This window comes from Vipera berus, assembly GCF_964194415.1.
Source record: "Vipera berus genome assembly, chromosome: 1".
NCBI classification, from domain to species: domain Eukaryota; kingdom Metazoa; phylum Chordata; class Lepidosauria; order Squamata; family Viperidae; genus Vipera; species Vipera berus.
This window is the reverse complement of record NC_138202.1, coordinates 343,758,526-343,777,046: the sequence shown is the minus strand read 5'-3', so window position 1 is coordinate 343,777,046 and position 18,521 is coordinate 343,758,526. Positions and strand designations below refer to the sequence as shown.

General features: G+C 39.3%; 1 protein-coding gene across 2 annotated transcripts in view; it reads right to left on the bottom strand.

Annotated features, from left to right (window-relative positions):
* CAMKK1 (calcium/calmodulin dependent protein kinase kinase 1) overlaps window positions 1-18,521 on the bottom strand; it is a 139,122-nt gene that overhangs the window by 33,425 nt on the left and 87,176 nt on the right. For both annotated transcript variants that reach the window (XM_081314145.1, XM_081314144.1), the window contains exons 6-10: window positions 17,715-17,848; window positions 13,912-13,948; window positions 11,129-11,150; window positions 9,764-9,852; window positions 618-817 (exon numbers count right to left, since the gene is read on the bottom strand). In XM_081314145.1, coding sequence (XP_081170271.1) covers window positions 618-817; window positions 9,764-9,852; window positions 11,129-11,150; window positions 13,912-13,948; window positions 17,715-17,848 — 482 coding nt within the window. The remainder of the gene's footprint in view (window positions 1-617; window positions 818-9,763; window positions 9,853-11,128; window positions 11,151-13,911; window positions 13,949-17,714; window positions 17,849-18,521) is intronic.

The window sequence follows — 18,521 nt, the reverse complement described above, 5'->3', positions numbered from 1 at the left end:
ATTTTTCATGGCCTGGTACTGTATGCTGGTTTGAGGATTTTCCCTCTCTTGGGTATGTATTTTCTAAAGATTGTTTTTTTTGTTTTGTTTGTACTTTTGGAGTTTCCCTGAGACATGATGATATTACATTCTTACACGTTGATAATGCCATTTTTGGCTGGATAAATATTGGTCCTCACAAGCTGAACATTGGAAATAAAGGTACTGATTTGGAGGTCTGATACTGAACATAGAAGATGGATATGTTCATACAGCTTCTGAAACATTCAAAACTTTCCCATGAAAATCAAGAAAAATGAGGTCTTATAATATAAATAATAGTGTAGAGCAGGGTCCCAACCTTAGTGACTTTAAGACCTGTGGATTTCAACTCCCAGACACAAGTCTTAAATTCACTGAAGTTGGACCTCTCTGGTGTAGGGCAAACAGTAGAATGAAGAATATATTGTTATTAGGTTAGTAATAATTATTTCTCATGATTTTAATGTTTTTATGCTGTAAGCTGCCTAGAGTCACCTTGAAATGAGACGGATTACAAATAAATATAATTCATAATAATTATAGTCCCTCCAACTGAACGTGCATGTGAAAGCCATATAGATAAACAAGGATTCTACCTTTCCGCTGAAGCTCTTTCCAGAATCTGAAATAGCTTCGGGGGCCATGAAGGCTGGGGTCCCAGCAGTGCTGGAGAGCTGGGCATCGCTGCCTTCAAACTGATTGCTCACTCCAAAATCAGCAATTTTGACATGTCCATCATCCCCCAAGAGCAAGTTTGATGGTTTGATGTCTCGGTGAATGATCTTCTGATAATGCACTGGAAAGGCAAAAAAGAAAAAAAAAGAAAAAAGAAAAAAAAAGAAAACATGATGTCCAGTGGTGGCTAAAGGAGTAACTACTTCCGCTCCATATTATCTTACAAGAATTCCAAATAGGATGGTTGCTTTCTAAAATTTTCTTTGCTGATTGTTTCTCTTAATCTTGGATTTCCAAATTTTCTAGAAACTAAGATAGCCACATAGGCTCTAAGAAAAGTCAAAACTATTGTAGGACAATATCTCAGTTCAGATGCCACAAACTAGCAAATAGTTTTCTACACCTCCAGATCTTTCCATTACTAAGACCCCCTCAATTCAAGTGCAACTTCTAGGAACTACATGCATCATTCATGATGTCTTCTTAGCAAAATGCAAGCTCTTTTTTAAAAAAGTAATTTCTCAATTAATCCCACAGTCCTGGGATTTCCTGATGGTTTCTCACCCTATTTACCTTTTTTAAAAAAATCAACTAAGGTTAGTTGGGCACTGCTGTCTAGTCTTCAATAGACAAGTTAGTATAGGGAAATACAGCCTGTTTTTCAGTTATAGTTTTATGGAAGAGGCTTCCAATAATTAAATTAGTATTAGATTCAGTATCAGATGTTATGGCTGCAAAATTCACCACTTGGTTCCTGAGCAAATTATTTTGAAAATCAACAAAATTCTCTTAAAATTGTTTTCAGTCTGGCCACATTCTTCCCACGGTTGTTTCTGCTTACGGTCATTCAAAAATATTTGTATGTGTTTTTTTTTTGTAAAATATACATTGATTTTCTCAGATATCAACTTGCCAAAAGAAGATATCCTTTGAGACACTCTGTAGAAGGGAATATGTTAAAATTAATTATTTATCCAATTTATATCTTTCCTTTCCCTTGGTAGAACATTACAAAAGTGCAAAGATATTTTTAATAAGTTACAAACATAGTAATTTAAATCATCTTAATTTTTGCAAATATCAAAACCATTGACATTTAAAAACCTAACTGAGGAGATAAACTCTAATTGTTCTTGTAAAAACAGACAGAGTGAAAGTCTGAGCACAGATCCCAAGGGAGTAGACTTTATTTAAAATTAGAGATGTGCAAATCTCCCACTTCATCCAGAGCACTGCAAACCACTTTCAATTTGAAATATTAAATTCTGGAAAGCCACCAAATCCTCTTCAGAACTATCAGACTGGTAAGATCTAGAAGAAAAATGGTCCATTCTAAGAACCGTAACTTTCTGTCATTATAAAAAATCTAAAAATGTTCTTTGCAAAGGCCAATAGCATTGGAAGACAAAGGCTGAGAAAGACCAGTATAAAAAGTTGCCTTAATATGGCAGCACTAGGCCTGGCAAACAAGGGGAAGTGATTTAACTGGATTGTTGTCTCCATGACATCCGTGAAAATTCACAGTCTACAACAGAGACAGTAGGATATGTCGGTGGTCCAGATAAAGGTCCAGCAACAGGAAGAGGTTTCTGTGAATGGAGATGTTATTTATAAAGAACATGAAGCTTTGGTGGATTTCTGAAATGTCCATGATAGCAACCACAGCTATATTTAAATCAAATTCCACTTTCAATTATAACAACAGTTCCAATCCTGTCTCTTGGGAATTTTCAGATTCTGATCAATTAGAAGAGTGTTTCCCAGTCTTAGCCATTTTAAGATGTGTGGACCTCACCGTCCAGAATAACCCAACCAGCATTCTGGGAGTTGGTCCACACATCTTAAAATGACTAAGGTTGGGAAACACTGCATTAGAGAATTTAATTTAATGGGCTAAGTGGAAGAAGAGTGTCTATTATTCTGGAATATCCATCAAATCTGAAAGTGCATCACTGCATCATGGATCTAAGAGATTGGACAACCATTTGTCTGAAATGGTTAGGGTTTCTTGTTTGAGCAGGGGTTGGATTAGAACACCTCCAGAGTCACTTCCAACTCTGTTATTTATCTATTTTCTGCAATTCTATTTCAAATACCAACGCCTTTTAGTTGAGCACTGAGGAGGTTGTTTTATTCTATTTTCAATCACTCTTACAACAACTGTGAGAAATTAAATTACTGTTGTTCACTGCAATGTTTTATTTACTGAATCATTGCTACTCAGCCTACTGAATTATACCATCATTGGCATATTGACTGAAATTCTGATACAAGTTAAAGAATAGGAGTTTTGCTTAGATTAAAGGCCCCACCCTTTTCCACAATGGTTCAATACATTTTTGGAATTCAACCAAGAATGAAGAAAAGGCAAAATAATATTGTCGTGCAAAAAGGTAAATATGTTTTATCACAAAGCATCTCAAAAGGATTCTGCACCATAATCAGAACAATTTCATATATGTCTAATCACTACCAAATTTGATACAACATTCTTTCAAGTGTGAGTGTCCCAGATCTAGTGAAATATATCAATGAACAGGCATTGAGAGAGGTGAGCCATTTAATTAATCTACTACTCTTCAAATGGCTGTTCAAATTCATTAATTGCTAATTACCTCCTTATTTTGGCAAGTTTCATTTTGTATAGGGTGGCAATTAAGACAGCATTTGCTTTAGAAGACCATAACTATGCAGGTTTGGGCACCGCAGAGGCAAAAGGATCTGAGATTCTTCCTCCTTGCAGCAAAAACTTCAGAATCTGTATGTGATCTGCATCTTTAATACACCAGAAATATTGCTGCAATAGCTGGACTGCAGTGACTAGGACTTTTTGAAGATGGGATGGAGGTCTGCACATTCCTTTTCAGGTAATTCCTTCTATCCAAACAGAATTCTAAACTTGAAACAAATTTGTTTACATAATCAAAACATCTATTCACCATTAGTGTCACCTTGAAAGAGATGAATACCCTACTGAGGTCAGAACTGACCACAAGAATTTACAGACTTGTCATAGATTCATACAGTATCAGGCAAGATGGTTGTGATTCTTTCTCATGTTCACTTTTAGATCTCTTAAGATTCCAAATTCACAAAATGATCAGGCAGATGTTTTATTGTGGAACCCAGAATTCTGTTTATCTATGATCCTATGCCTACTTCCATTCTGCACCCAGAAAACTGCCCACCGTCTGGCTTACCTTGTGGGGTCAGAATTGAGACTGCTTCCCTAGCAGCTAAAATCCATAATCAACAAAAATAGGAACCAAGCATGTGGGCTGGGACAGATGACCCTCAGGATCCCCCTCCCCCAAACTCACTCTTTCTTTTCTTGGGAATGAAAACTACATTGCAATGAGTATCTGACTATCTAGCTGTGTGTTCCTTGAGGGAAGACATCTTCACACTCTGGTGTGAGAGCCAGCCAGCTGGAGTACTTAAAACTTCCCATCTCCAATGTCAAGATGTACTGCTGTGCTTGATGTGAAGCCTAACAGCTATGCTTCTTTCTGTTTTTGCAAAGATATGAAATTAGACTTGCTAAAAGGGGCAAAACAGGGGCAAAAACATGTCAGTGTTTGCAGCATTGACAAAATAAACATCTACTGAAAGGTTACTGGGCGATCTATTTAATTTAATTTAATAATTTGATTTCTATACCGCCCTTCTCCCGAAGGACTCAGGGCGGTGAACAGGGCAATACACAATAAAAATCAGATACAAAAATTAAAAAACCATTAAAAACCAATTAAACATCATGCCCTTAAAATCAATACATATTAAGTTAAAAACTAATTTTAAAAACTAATTTTAAAAAGAGGATGGATGAGATTTTTTAATTATTTAAGAATAGCTATAACACAAAATCTCCATTCTCCATCTCCCATGCACAGAGAAGTTGAAATAGAAATAAAAAATGTCTCCAAATTTTTATATCTTTGAACCTCTCTATTCCCCAGAGAAGAGCAATTCTATTATTTACTGCAGAAAAGGTTTACTGTATATTGGGAGTTTATGCCATAACCAAGGCCCTGCTGGATTTTTAAAAAACAAAAATGAAGAACAAGAATTTTCTTCCCTGATCACCTTTTTTTCTAACCTAAATTTTCTCACTGAAATCAACAGGAAGAAATCTATACCCACTCCAGGGAGGGCATAAATACCAAAGTATTTATTGTCACCGTCCCCACGGATCTAACGAAGCCTCAGGACAGGCGGCCAGAGAAAAGCCGCCATTCGGCGCGGCGTTGCCACCGGAAGTCATTTTTACGTGCTTTCGAACTGCTAGGTTGGCAGAAGCTGGGATGAGTAACAGGCGCTCACTCTGCTACGCAGCACTCGGGATTCGACCCGCCAAACTGCCGACCTTCTGATCGACAAGCTCAGCGTCCTAACCCACTGAGCTACCTCGTCCCACTATAGAAAAATTACTCAAAGGTAAATATTGTTACACAAATAAACTTATATAAAATATCCACATGAAATATAGCCCTCCAATTATTTAAATTTCTTGTAAGAGTCCATGGATGAGACTTTGCTTAAAAGTTCTGTCCTCTTAACAGAGTTGCTCTAGAACAGAGTGTAAAGGAGTTGAAATATTGATTCAAAATAAAGCACACTCGCTTGGCCAGATGCATTTTGAATGCTTCCTCAGTGATCTCAAGTCTTCTAATCAAAATCCTACCAGTAGTACAATCATTGCTGTCAGCACTAGATCACTGGAAATCAGAAGGCAAGGCACGGGACTCACAATTTCTCAAAGAAAGCATAGGATGTCCCACTGTCACCATGTCTTCCTTTCCCCTTTCCAATGTTTGGAGTGTTGATATCAAGGGGGGAAAAAACACCTGGGCTCAGAGGCTTCCAGGGGACTCTTGCATATCTTTAAAACAAGTATAGGCTACTCTAGGGTGCAAAAAATGCAACCAGACAACCTCATGTGAACAATCACAATCACCATGGCTTATGCAGCTCACCTCCCCCCCCCAAAATAATGTTCATTTCATATATTATAACTTCTGAAACCCTGTCTCCAAATGGGTCTGAGCTCTGCCCACTTAGAAGATCAGCTTCTAATCATATCAAGTTTGTGAGCCTTGCACTGATGGAAATCTATACCCCTGGATTATTGGCATGACAGACAGACCGATATACAGACAGAGACAGACAAGACCAGGCAGATGGAGATGGCTTTTTGTGTCAACATGCTTTTGCCTCGTATCAAACTCCCTACCATTTGGGGGGGGGGAAAGAGAAAAATGTGTTACCAATAGAGGAAAATGTGTTTCAATTATATTAGCACATTGCACTGTCTGCTGAAGCTGCTGCTAACTGCATTAAATTGGATTAATGGAGAAATCTCCTGCACTTCAAGGACAGAATGCAATCTCAAAGTGCTGCTGCTTCACTTTGCCGTCAGCTTCATGTCATAGAGCAGAGAAATGATTTAGCACCTATCAAAAGAAATCTGCAGAGGAAAGTAACCGAGGTGAGTTGGGGGACAGCATTTGAGAGAGGTTTTTTTTTTTCACAGAAGGCCAATTTGTGCTAGATCCATAGAAATATAAAGAGAAGGGACCATGAATTGAGGATGCTAGTCTGTGCGACATAATCAGACTATTGCTCCTATCTAGTTCAGTGCTGCTCACCAGGCTTACCCTGATCTGGTGACCCTCAAGTTGTGCTGGATGGCAACCTGCCTCATCACCAATAAGCATGGCTAAATTCAGTGCTGGCAAGGGACAATGAGAGCGACAGACCTCCTGAACACAGGCCCAGCAAGGAAAAATCTTTATCAGTCCAATTTTGGAGACTGAACCTGGAACCTTTTGCATGGAAAGCACATGCTCTTTCTTTAAACCGTGAACAAGCAGCCTTACGGGACCTGGGAAACACGCCTTTTTGATATTTGCCTCTTGGTTCTTAAACAATCTCCCTCAGATAGGTCAAGGTAAAGGTTACCTCTGACTCTAGGGGGCAGTGCTGATCTCCATTTCTTAGCCAAGGGAGCCAGTGTTGTCCAAAACTGCTTCCGGAGTCATGTGCCCAGCATGACTATTTGCAAAGGCAGACAGAATGACATTACATTCCCACCAAAGTGGTACTTTGTTCTTAATATTTGTATTTATTGTTTTTACCTTGGGCATTATGTTTAATTCCTTTTAACTTTTGTATTTTTGTATTTTATACATTTGCCCTGTTCACCGCCCTGAGTCCTTCGGGAGAAGGGCGGTATATAATAATAATAATAATAATAATAATAATAATAATAATAATAATAATAATAATAATAATAATAATAATAATAATAATAATAATAATAATAATAATAATAATAATAATAATAATAATAATAAAAATTTTATTTATTTATGTAGTTACATTTGAAAGCTTTTGAACTGCTAGGATTCAGTGATGGCGAACCTTTTGGAGACCGAGTGCCCAAACTGCAACCCAAAACCCACTTATGTATCATCGGGTGCCGGGTGGGCATGGCCCATTGGGTGGGCGTGGCTGCAGTGGTAACAGCAGACTGGGTGGGACTAAAAGGTTCAATCAATCAATTCCAACTTTGCGAGAACTATTTTTCCCCGCGAGAAGTTAAAATTGATTGATTGAACCTTTTTTTGTACATGGCAGTGGAAAGCGAAAAGGTTTTGTAAAACCCAGCTGGAGGCCTAGGACTGGGCAACGGCGCGCCTGCCCACAGAGAGGGCTCTGTGTGCTACCTGTGGCACCCGTGCCATAGGTTCACCACCACAGTGCTAGGTGGACAATGCTGGAGCAGGAACAGGAGCTCACCCCATTGTACAGTGCTCAGGTCTTAGCATCTTAGCATCAGTGCTTAGCATCTTTAGCCGCTGAGGCATTGTGCCCCCTCTTCCTCAGATACATGAATCTAAAACTAGAATTCCAAGGAAGATGGGGGGGCTTGTTAACTATGCAAGGGGGAGCCTGTGGTCAGTGCTGGACATCAAATCTAGTGTTTCCTTGACATGTTTCTACAGAAAATGTGTACTGGGTCTTCTGAAAAAATGCACCAGGCTGACAGTGGCCTCCTTTTCTTGGGGCATTCCATCTTGGGAATATCCCCTTCGGAAAATAAGCTTTTTCTGACTTCACTGCAATTTAGGCATATGCTGAAAATGTTTCATTCAGCAGCCTTTAAACACAATGGTATGGCTGAACCATTTACTGGCTTGGCTACATTCCCAGAGGTGTTTTGTTTTTAAATCTATATTTATGATACAAAATAAAATGCAACATAAATATAAATAGCCAAATTAAAAAAAGTATTTGGTTTATATTTGTGTATTGCATTTAGTGTAGCTTGTATTGTTGATTTTTTTAATATTCTGGATATTATATTTTTTGCTTTTAAACTGTACTGTGTCTGGACACGCTGTATGTCAGATGAAATATAAATATTTGTTGTACTATGACAATAACAAATAATTATAGTATGAATTCCCAGTGTGAAATAAACAGGTTCAGAAGCTGTTTAATTAAACCTTCGAACTAAACTAGTGTAAACATGATTTTTTCCATTAGCACTGAATTAAGTGCCTTGAGAGAGATTCTAGAAAACTGCAGTAGAATTGGCCTGCGATTTCAGGAAGCACAGATGGGGATCAACAATTGCATTTCGTTACTTGTGGTTTAAGCCACCGGTATTGTGTTTCCTCTCTTTCTAAGCTTGTTTATCCCGGTCAAGATACAAATGGTTCCCTAGAGAAGTTTGTGGCAACTGCCCCCACATTAACTGTGCTGCATTTCCAAGATACAATCAATAAGTGTTATAATTCATAGAAGGAAGTAAGTCGGGGATGGTAAAATATTGATTTCCCTTTCTTGTCACACCAGCTGGAACCATTTCAACTTTACAGTGTTATTGCTGCTTGCTTTGTTTTTTTTAAAGAACGCAAGATTTCTAGATACTCTGACACATTCTGTATCATTTTTAGGCTTAGGGCACAAATTGGGCAATAGCAGCCATGTGTAGATATAGAAATATATGGAATGGAGAAGCCTAAATATACTATATATTGGGAGAGTTAAGAGATAGGGACTGGAAATCACTCTCATTGGAACAAATATTCAGCTTTGATATTGATTTGATTATGATCAACCAATGTGCAAAGATTGTGCCTGAGCCTGGGACCCTCGATGTGGGACAGAGCCCCCCTGTTGGCTTTGTTAATAGTAGTTCGTTCATTCATTCCATTTCAATTTATATATCAGCTCATCTCATCTCCATGTGATTGTGGGAGGTGTACTCAATTAAAGCACAAACTAGCAACCACAAAATTCAGCATTAAAACCAATTAAAAACAGCTAAACACCACAATTAATATTTGTTTGATGCTCAACTACTTTGTGTTTTTATTTTTTATATTGTATGTTTTTAACTAGTTTTGTTGTCAGCTGCCAAGTGCCACTTATGTGAAACAGGCAGCTATATAAGTCAAGTCAGGTCAGGTGAAATCAACTCAACTCAACTCAGATCAATTGTGCTCTTTCCCTGGTGTGAATTCTCCATTCTTTTCCCACTGATATACGTACTTCTTCATGGTTGCTTTGAATTGTATTCCTTATATAACTATATGTTACCTAGTAGTGACTGAGGTGTCTTATAGACTGCTTAGAGAAATAGATAAAATTCCAAAACGATTGAATGGAATTCAACTTACTGTAGAGTCTCATCATTTCATTCAGTGTAAGTGTCATTTTACAAAATTACATTATACTGTCGTGCCCACTCCAGTAGTGAAGGCTGCTGAACCTTGGTTAAGTTATTATAAACCAATTTCTGCTCAGAAAATGATATATACAATTTAATAAGGGTTATGTAGACTGATGGGTTTGTCACAAGAAAAAATACTTCCTCTCCCAAAAGTTGAGAAATTGACTAGATCTGAGCCTGCTGTGAAAATGTTTTTGAAAACGTGTTGAAATGTATGAATGAATTACAGTTCCTTTGCTAGAGGATCATTTAAGTAGAAAAAAAGAGGGACATCAAAGGAAAAAGAATCCATTGAAAACAATAACTCTGTTGCTTTATACTCACAGTACTCAATGCCCAAGACAATATCTCTGAAATAAAGCCAAGCTTGTTCTTCAGAAAAAGGTTTGTCACATGGCACCTCCATGACAGGCCTAAAAAAATAGAGCACAAAGAACAAGACAAGTACTTTACCAGACTGTAACAGCCATTTTATTCTGTATTTTTACTTATTCTAATGATGTAAGCTTGTGAGGCTTGTTCAACAATTCATTTTGTTTTGTTTCATTAGGAGTTATTTTTAATTTTGGTGTTGACTGTTATTTATTGCTTTTATTAATGCCAAATTGTAAGAACGATGTACTGTAGCTTATGGGATGACTGGGTGGGGGAACCAATCAAAGCATAGCAACACAGGCCTCCTCCTTCCAGTTAATAGTGCAAAAAAATGGAGAAGAGGGATTCATAGAAAGATGGGGGAGGGGGAGGACTCTTAATCTCTCCCTGGCCCTCTGCCCAGGGCAGCAGTCCTTAATTATCTCAGACAAATGACTGTCCAACTGTTTGTTTGAAAACTTCCATGGATGGAGCCCATGTCTCCAAGAAACACTGGATAAGCGCTGGATTCCAAGAAGCAGTGGCTGTTCCATTGTTTAATATCTCTTACAGTTGGGAAATCACTTCTTATTTTGAGTTAGATCTCTCCCTGGAAAGCTTTGCTCATGGATTCTTGTCCTACCCTCAGGCCATAGAGAGAATAAACCCACTCTGTCTTCCTGGTGACAGCTTTTCAAGTGCTGGATTCACTGGATTCTCAAGGAGTTGGGAGGTGTACATGGACTAAGCGTCAAAACAGCCAAAATGGCACCCATAGCTATTTTTTCAAAGTCTTGTTTAAGGATGCCATAACTTTAATGGTGCTGATACAGATCATCCAGCAGATGCTGCTGCTGAGCAGAACTTAAGGCCTATTCAACAGTCATGCAATGAACCTGATAGCAATAGCATTTAGACCTATATACCACCCCATAGTACTTTACAGCATTCTCTGGGCAGTTTACAAAGTAAGCATTATTTGCATATTGCTCCCAACAATCTGGGTTCTTATTTTACCAAACTCTGAAGGACAGAAGCAGTGGTGGGATTCAGCCAGTTCACACCAGTTCGGCAGAACCGGTAGCTAATTTTTTGTTGCCCAGGCCCAGAGTGGACTTCCGGAAATGGCATCTACACAGAGAACTGGTTGTTCACATATTTGAATCCCACCACTGGATAGAAGGCTGTGTCAATCTTGAGCCCTGTAAGAATGGAAATTCTGCGGGCAGAGTTTGCTTGCAATACTGCACTTTTAACACCCTGTTCCAAAATTGTAAGGCTTTAATCCCCATAATATGGCATTCACACAATCTTTGTTTATTATAAACTACTTACCCCTTTGGGAGGAGATCAAATGCTAAAGGGGACAAAAAAAGAAAAGGAAAAAGACAGCTCTCAACCAATGCACTTTTAGAAAAGATGGAATTAATTAGATGGAATTAATTTCCATCTAATCTCTAATACAAAGATGTTATAGAAAAGGTCCATAAACTTAAAATTTTAAGCTTAAAATTTGTTGAGAATGTTTTTGTAGGAAAAAATCAACAATGATATTAGCATTTACACTACTAACTTTATACTAAACTAAACAGACCTTCAAAGTAAGAGTTAAGCAAATGTTCTTCATAAAAGGACTTTGAGTTCCAAGCAAAAGACTTTCAGTTTTCACTTCTGTGATCATCTATTTCCAAAGTCCTGTAGTAATCCCAATTGTAGAAAATGGGGTTACCATTTCTTTGATTTCTCAGTGTTTCCAGAGCAAAGGGAGAACCTATTTGCCTGGAGTCATCTTTTTGCAAATTTTACCTTTTGAATGCCACTGGTGATTGTACTTGTGACAGAGAGACATCATATAAATGATGTGAGTGCAAAACATTTTGAATTCGTCATTTTTTCCCCTTTTGCCTTAATGGCAGTCTCAAGGACTAATAATGGACATTTGTCTCACATCTATTTGACAGACTGCTTCTCCCCAAATACATCTACGGGGTCCACCAGGAAGGCAGAACATGTTGCTGATCTGTGTGTTGGGGGGAGAGAGCACGGGGGGAGGCTCAGCTAATCTCAATGTACACATGTTGTACTTTGACAATAAAAGGTTTATTTTATTTATTATTTAATCTCAACTATCAAGGAAGCACATCTAGGAAAAGGGCCTTCTCTATGGGAGCTGCCTCCCTTTCAAAATCAATTCTCCAGAGATAAGATTGGCCCCCATCTTGTTGCTTTTCCACAAGGCCTTGAAGACATGGTTCTGTCAGCGAGCCTGGGGACCCCATTCAGAGCCAATCAAGTGGCTTGCTTGATTCTGTTGTTATGCCATGGGCTGGGGTGTGAGGAGGGGTTTAAGTCATGAATTTTTAACTGGATATTGAATGTCATATGCCACCCGCATTCACTGTGTGTGAGTTGGTCAGCTATATAAATTTGTTTAATAAATAAATAATATTTCCAGTCTAATGTTTATTTAAAAAGCTAAAGATTATGTAGTGAAAAATTGCACATATTTTTTTCTGCAGAATTTCAGCAGTGTGATTTCTTGGGTGCCACAAATTAGAATAGAGACCTGTACGAGGACCAGGGATTGAAGCTGGCCACTCCTACTCTGGAGTACACGGGACTCATTTGTGGTTTTAGAAAGATACTGAGTGACCCCACAGCACCATTCTGAAGCCATTAAAAGTGACAGCACTATTTCCTGACTCCACTCTGGAGAATTCTGCAGGGGAAATATTGATCAGCCGCATCACTAAACCAGAGCACCACTTTATGGTGCATTAGAGAACTCTTTAAAAATAAAAAACAAACGAACAAAAAACAGAAACCAGATTTGCTGAGCTGAATTCTGTTTACAAAGGAAAGGAAAAGACAATGTGTATATAAGGGGGGAAAAAAACCTCACTGCAAAAGAGGTAGAAATGAATCAATCCAATCTAGTTAGCAGCCTCTTATAGAGGGTAAGGGAGATAGCAATATTAAGGAATCATTTATTTTATTTTATTTTATTTTAATTCCATTTATATCCCACCCTTCTCCGAAGACTCAGGGCGGCTTACAAGCTTAGCAGTAGCCTTCATTCTATGTATATGCCTGCTTATTAGGGCTTTCACACACACCCCCCCAAAGCGGCATTATTACAAAGTCAGCTTAATTGCCCCCAACAATCTGGGTCCTCATTTTACCTACCTCGGGAGGATGGAAGGCTGAGTCAACCTTGAGCATGGTGGGATGCGAACCTGCACTAATTGCAGGCAGCTGGTGTTACTTAAGGAGGCATTAGCCCACTGCTCCAAGGGAAAAGGGGTAAGTCCAGAACAAGATAATATTCAGAAGTGTCTCGGATACAGGTAGTCTTTGATATACGACCACAATTGAGCCCAAAATTTATCTTGCTAAGTGAGACATTGGTTAAGTGATTTTTGCTCCATTTTACGACCTTTCTTGACACAGTTGTTAAGTGAATTATTGCAGTTGTTAATAACACAGTTGTTAAGTGAATCTGGCTTCCCCACTGAAATTTGCTTGTCAGAATGTTTTTTTTTAATCCCATTTATTTCAAAAGGGGATCACATGATCCCAGGATACTGCAACCGTCATAAATATGAGTCAGTTGCCAAGCATCTGAATTTTGATCACGTGATCATGGGGATGCTCCAATGGTTGTAAGTGTAACTTTTTCCAGTGCTGCTGTAATCTTGAATGATCACTAAACAAACTGCTGTAAGTAGAGGGCTACCTGTATCCCCGCAATACACTGGTGTATAAAAATGAGGGGAGGCAGAGCACAAGCAGACCTGCAAAATTCTGTTATAACCTATCTCAACAGAAGTAGCCTTAGCCTTCCTGCACAGTAGATTTCCCGGTCTGAGTTGTCTACTGGGCTTGACACATCATCATATTCTTGAAGGTGACACCAGCCCCCTCCTCGGCAAATGATTGCCCTGCTTCAGGATAAATATGAATATGGCCCTGAATCAGTGGAAAGTGCTAGCAAACATAAGTAGAACTTCTCTCGTGACCTCTTTCTGAGTTTCCCAAACAGATTCGGTGCTGTAGGAATCAGACAGTGTCGGTCTCCTCCAGCACAGCCATTTCTTGTATTCTTCTACATTACTCACCCATGTATAGATTGTCCTCTGCAGGATCATCCAGTACCTGAAAAGAAGAATATATCTACTTCAACTTCTGAACCATCGTTCAGGTTCATCTCACACTGCAGGCAGTTATGATGCCCTAAATGGCAGCACTGTTAACGTAATTCTCCCTATCCTAAAACTGTTTTGACACTGCTGCTCTCAGAATTAGCCATGTTGGCTAGGAAATCTAGAAATTATCCTCCCTACACGCTTAGGTTGTACCAGGTAGGGAAAGGGTGATCTAAACTATCCTGACTGGGACAATGGGAACTGTAGTCGAACACATTTGGAAGGAAGCAGGTAAGCTATAAGCTTTTTTATTTTTATACCAGCTCAAGGTACAATAAAATAAATTCCATGGATACAGTTTTGCTGTAAAAAAGATTCAATATGTCATCAAAGTGTGCATGAAAATATGCTAATTTGGGGGAACCCTGAAATGAACAGATCCCATTATACAGACAATGGATCAGATACTTTTTACTTTTGCTCCAGAGGGCAAAACTCAAGTAAATTAAAACTAAAACTAAAGTAAAGTAAAACTAAAGTAAAACTAAGGTAAAGTAAGGCAAACAAATTTATTCAAACTTTAGGAGAACCAGCCCAATGATTACAGCTGTTTTCTTAGAAATATCAGCCTTGAAAGACAGTAGCCAGACAGTGTCCTTGGGCCAGTCACTTCCTCTCAGCCCTAGAAAGCAGGCAATGGTACACCACTTCTGAAAAACCTTTCCGAGAAAATTGCAGGGATATGTCTAGACAATCTCCAAGAATCAGACAGGACTGAACAGAAGAAAACAAAAACTGGAACTGAAATACATGCCATTACAAACTACTTTCAACTCCCTCAGCAGTTCTGCAAACTTGCTCCTGCCAATTCTTTGTTGCTGATACACATATATACATGGATGACACCTTACAAAAAAATAACTTTGTTTGTATTGCAATTCCTGATTTGTTTTATATTTCCTTTCTTCTTTCAGAGGGGAGTTCTTCACTGAAGAAAACATGTCCCTTTGAGCATTGTCAAAGAAGCAGCAGGAAAAACAATAGAGGAACTTAACTATGATGCAAACATTTCTTTATATCAACAATTTCCTCCTTGTCCTCATGACACTTCATCTTGTTCTAAGCTCATGAATGAGATAGCTTTAAGTTACCACTAACTGTACAAGTACTAAAGTTGTGTTTTCCTACTTATTCTGATACCATCCTTGCGTACAGTCACTCATGTGCTCGTGACTTCTCGTTTGGACTACTGTAATGCTCTCTACATGGGGCTGCCCTTGAAGACCACTCGGAGGCTCCAACTGGTCCAGAATGCAGCCGCGCGAGTTGTGTTGGGAGTCTCCCGATACTCCCATGTTACACCTTTGCTCCGCAAGCTGCATTGGCTGCCGGTTGCCCTCCGGGTGAGATTCAAGGTGCTGGTAATGACCTACAAAGCCCTACATGGCATGGGTCCGGATTACCTACGGCAGCACCTGCGGCCGGCGTCAACTTCCCTCCGTCCAGTGCCCTCCCACAGAGAGGGCCTCCTCAGGGTGCCTCCGATCAGAGAATGTCGACTGGTGGCCCCCAGGGGGAGGGCCTTCTCTGTGGGCGCGCCAGACCTGTGGAACCGCTTGCCAGTTGAGCTCCGGATGGCCCCCAACCTCCGCTCCTTCCGGCGGGACCTAAAAACTTATTTATTTGAGCAATCCGGCCTGGTCTGATGGGGTTGGGGTTGGGTTTTAATATGGTTTTAACTATTGTATAGACCGGGCATAAATTATTTAATTGTTTTTTAACTTTTGTACTTTGCTTTTTAATATTTATTGCCCTGTACACCGCCCTGAGTCCTTCGGGAGAAGGGCGGTATAAAAATTTTATAAATATAAATATAAATATAAAAGCCTCAAAATGCATAAAATGCATTATGCTTTACTACCCATTATTTTGGAAACAAAGTCAGGTGACCAGTACGGAGTACTGAGGGAGGCACTTATTGGGTGTATTAACCTAATGTGGGCACATGCCCCCTCTAGTCTCTGGTTAACTTCTCCAGCTGCCTTTTGTTATTTATTTCCTAAAGATGTGAATACAGTGGCATACAAAGCTTTAGAAAAACTACTTGGCAAACAGGTAGTCCTTATTTAGCAATGACAATTGGGACTAGTAGCTCTGTCATTAAGCAAAGTTGGAAAGCATATGACTCCACTCCTCATTCCTCCGCCCTTTGGAATATTCACTCCAGTACTGGGTAATTAGCAAGAAGAGAATTAATGTTTGTATTTACATTCATTGCAGAGTAAGAGATTTCAAGAGAGTAAGAAGGCACACAATGGGGAATACACATCAAAAGCAATACAGGAGTGCTGGCTAGCCCCAAGTGCATATCAGGGCTGGCAGCTGCAAAAATGCTACACAAACAACTAGGTGCATTTTCCACGTATGCCTGCTTATTCTCTTGTAATGCCTTTCTCTCCAATCTCTTGATCTGTGGAGGAGGGAGAGAAACAGGTCAGGACCAGAAGAGATTGCCTATAGAATTTCCCCCTCCTTCACATAAAGCAAGAGAGGGATTTCAAGAGAGTAAGCAGGCACACAATAGGGGATATACCACTTGCATGGTCAGAGCTATCAGCACTACCAGATTTCTTCAGATGTGTATTCCCCATTATGTGCCTGCTTACTCTGTTTAAATCTCTTCTTCTCCAATCTCTCCACTCTGCATGGGGCTGGGGAGAGAGAAAGAAAAATAACAGGTCAGGCACAGAACTGCATCTACTGACTAAAATAGCAATCATGTGTCTGAGGGATATTGCAAAAGTTGTAAATGCAGGCATTCAGCACAAAATTATTTTGTCAGCACCATTGTAACTTCAAATGGTTGCTGAATGAAACAGCAGGTAAGCAAAAACTACACATAAAACATTAAAAGGTAAAGGTAAAGGTTCCCCCACACATGTGTGCTAGTTGTTTCCGACTCTAGGGGCCGGTGCTCATCTCCGTTTCAAAGCCGAAGAGCCAGCGTTTGTCTGAGGACGTCTCCGTGGTCATGTGGCCGGCATGACTAGACGCCAAAGGTGCACGGAATGCTGTTACCTTCCCACCACAGTGGTCCCTATTTTTCTACTTGCATTTTTACGTGCTTTCGAACTGCTAGGTTGGCAGAAGTTGGGACGAGTAACAGGCGCTCACTCTGCTACGCGGCACTCGGGATTCGACCCACCAAACTGCCGATCTTCTGATCGACAATTCAGCATCCTAACCCACTGAGCCACCGCATCCCTACATAAAACATTACCAGGGACTAAAATAGTATAACAGCCAAAAAAGGCATACAGTAACACTGAAATCCCAGAAGCAACCTTGTCCACTTTTGTCTCTAGAACACAAGCCAGAAATCTGTAAGTGGTGACTATTTTAAAAAGCAAAAAAGAGAAAACTCCTTTAAAAAGGTTGCTTTTTCAAACAACCACTGCTAACGGTAGCAGCACTCAGCTTTGTTCAAGATTCTTGTTTATTTTCCCAGACTTTACTCAAGTTTTGTAATGACTAAATGGGAACTATGAGAAAGTCAGAAGATGCTGAAATCTGGGCAAACTGTTCACTCATAATCTTCCATACAAAATTCAAAAGAAAAACCTACAGCAAAAAAAATGAAGAAGTCTTGACCTTCCATGCTCAATTTGAAACAAAATTAAAAAAATCCAGAGTTTTAAAATCCAGGAAGAAATTCAATTAAAGGGAGTTTTGGAAAATCCCAACCTACCTCATGCACAGAACACAAGCAAACAAACCTCAATCAGCTTGACAATGTTGATATGGTCCAACTTCTTCAAGATTGCTATTTCCTGATATATCCGATCTAGAGGGGCCATTGGCTTCATCTGTCCACTTGCATTGGGTTTTGATCCCCGAGGTGGAGGCCGGCCTTTGGCAATGAAATCAAAAGACATGTTGTAGTGAGAATTAGTTTTCATGTTGCTTTAAGGTTGACTTTTTCCCTAGCTTTCAGGCATATCTATGAGAACCAAGAAAAATATCCAACTTAATTCAGATGCAGTTACTTCTCTGATGATCTAGATTACAAAATTTGATACAGTGCGGAGCTACTTAACCATTCATACAAATGCTCTTTCTCTGAGAAAAGAAGTCAAATCTGTTCACATCACTCTGATAGCAATTATCTAGGAAACAAAGCCAAAAATAGCAGTTCCACATTCAACCCTTTCTACTTTTTAAAAAAAAACAGTAAATCCAGTGGACTAATTTCTGGTTTAATCACTCTTTGAGTAAGCCTCTTGAAATCAAGAAAGAACAGTCATGAGTTGCTGAAGGCCCTTTAATTTCAACAGGCTACATCAAGTACAATTGAATTATGAGCTGTGTTTGCGTAACACACTTAAGACTTTTGTGGCTCTACATCTTACAAGATACTAGGCCTGGTTAGTCTTACTTTTCACTTATTTAATTTCCTTAGCATGCTGTGCAAGCCCAACTCATTTTATAAATTTATGATTCAAATAATTGTGTGCACCCAAAAAGCAAGTTAATGCAAAACCAGGTTACACATGTGATGTGACATAAAGAATATAAATGATATT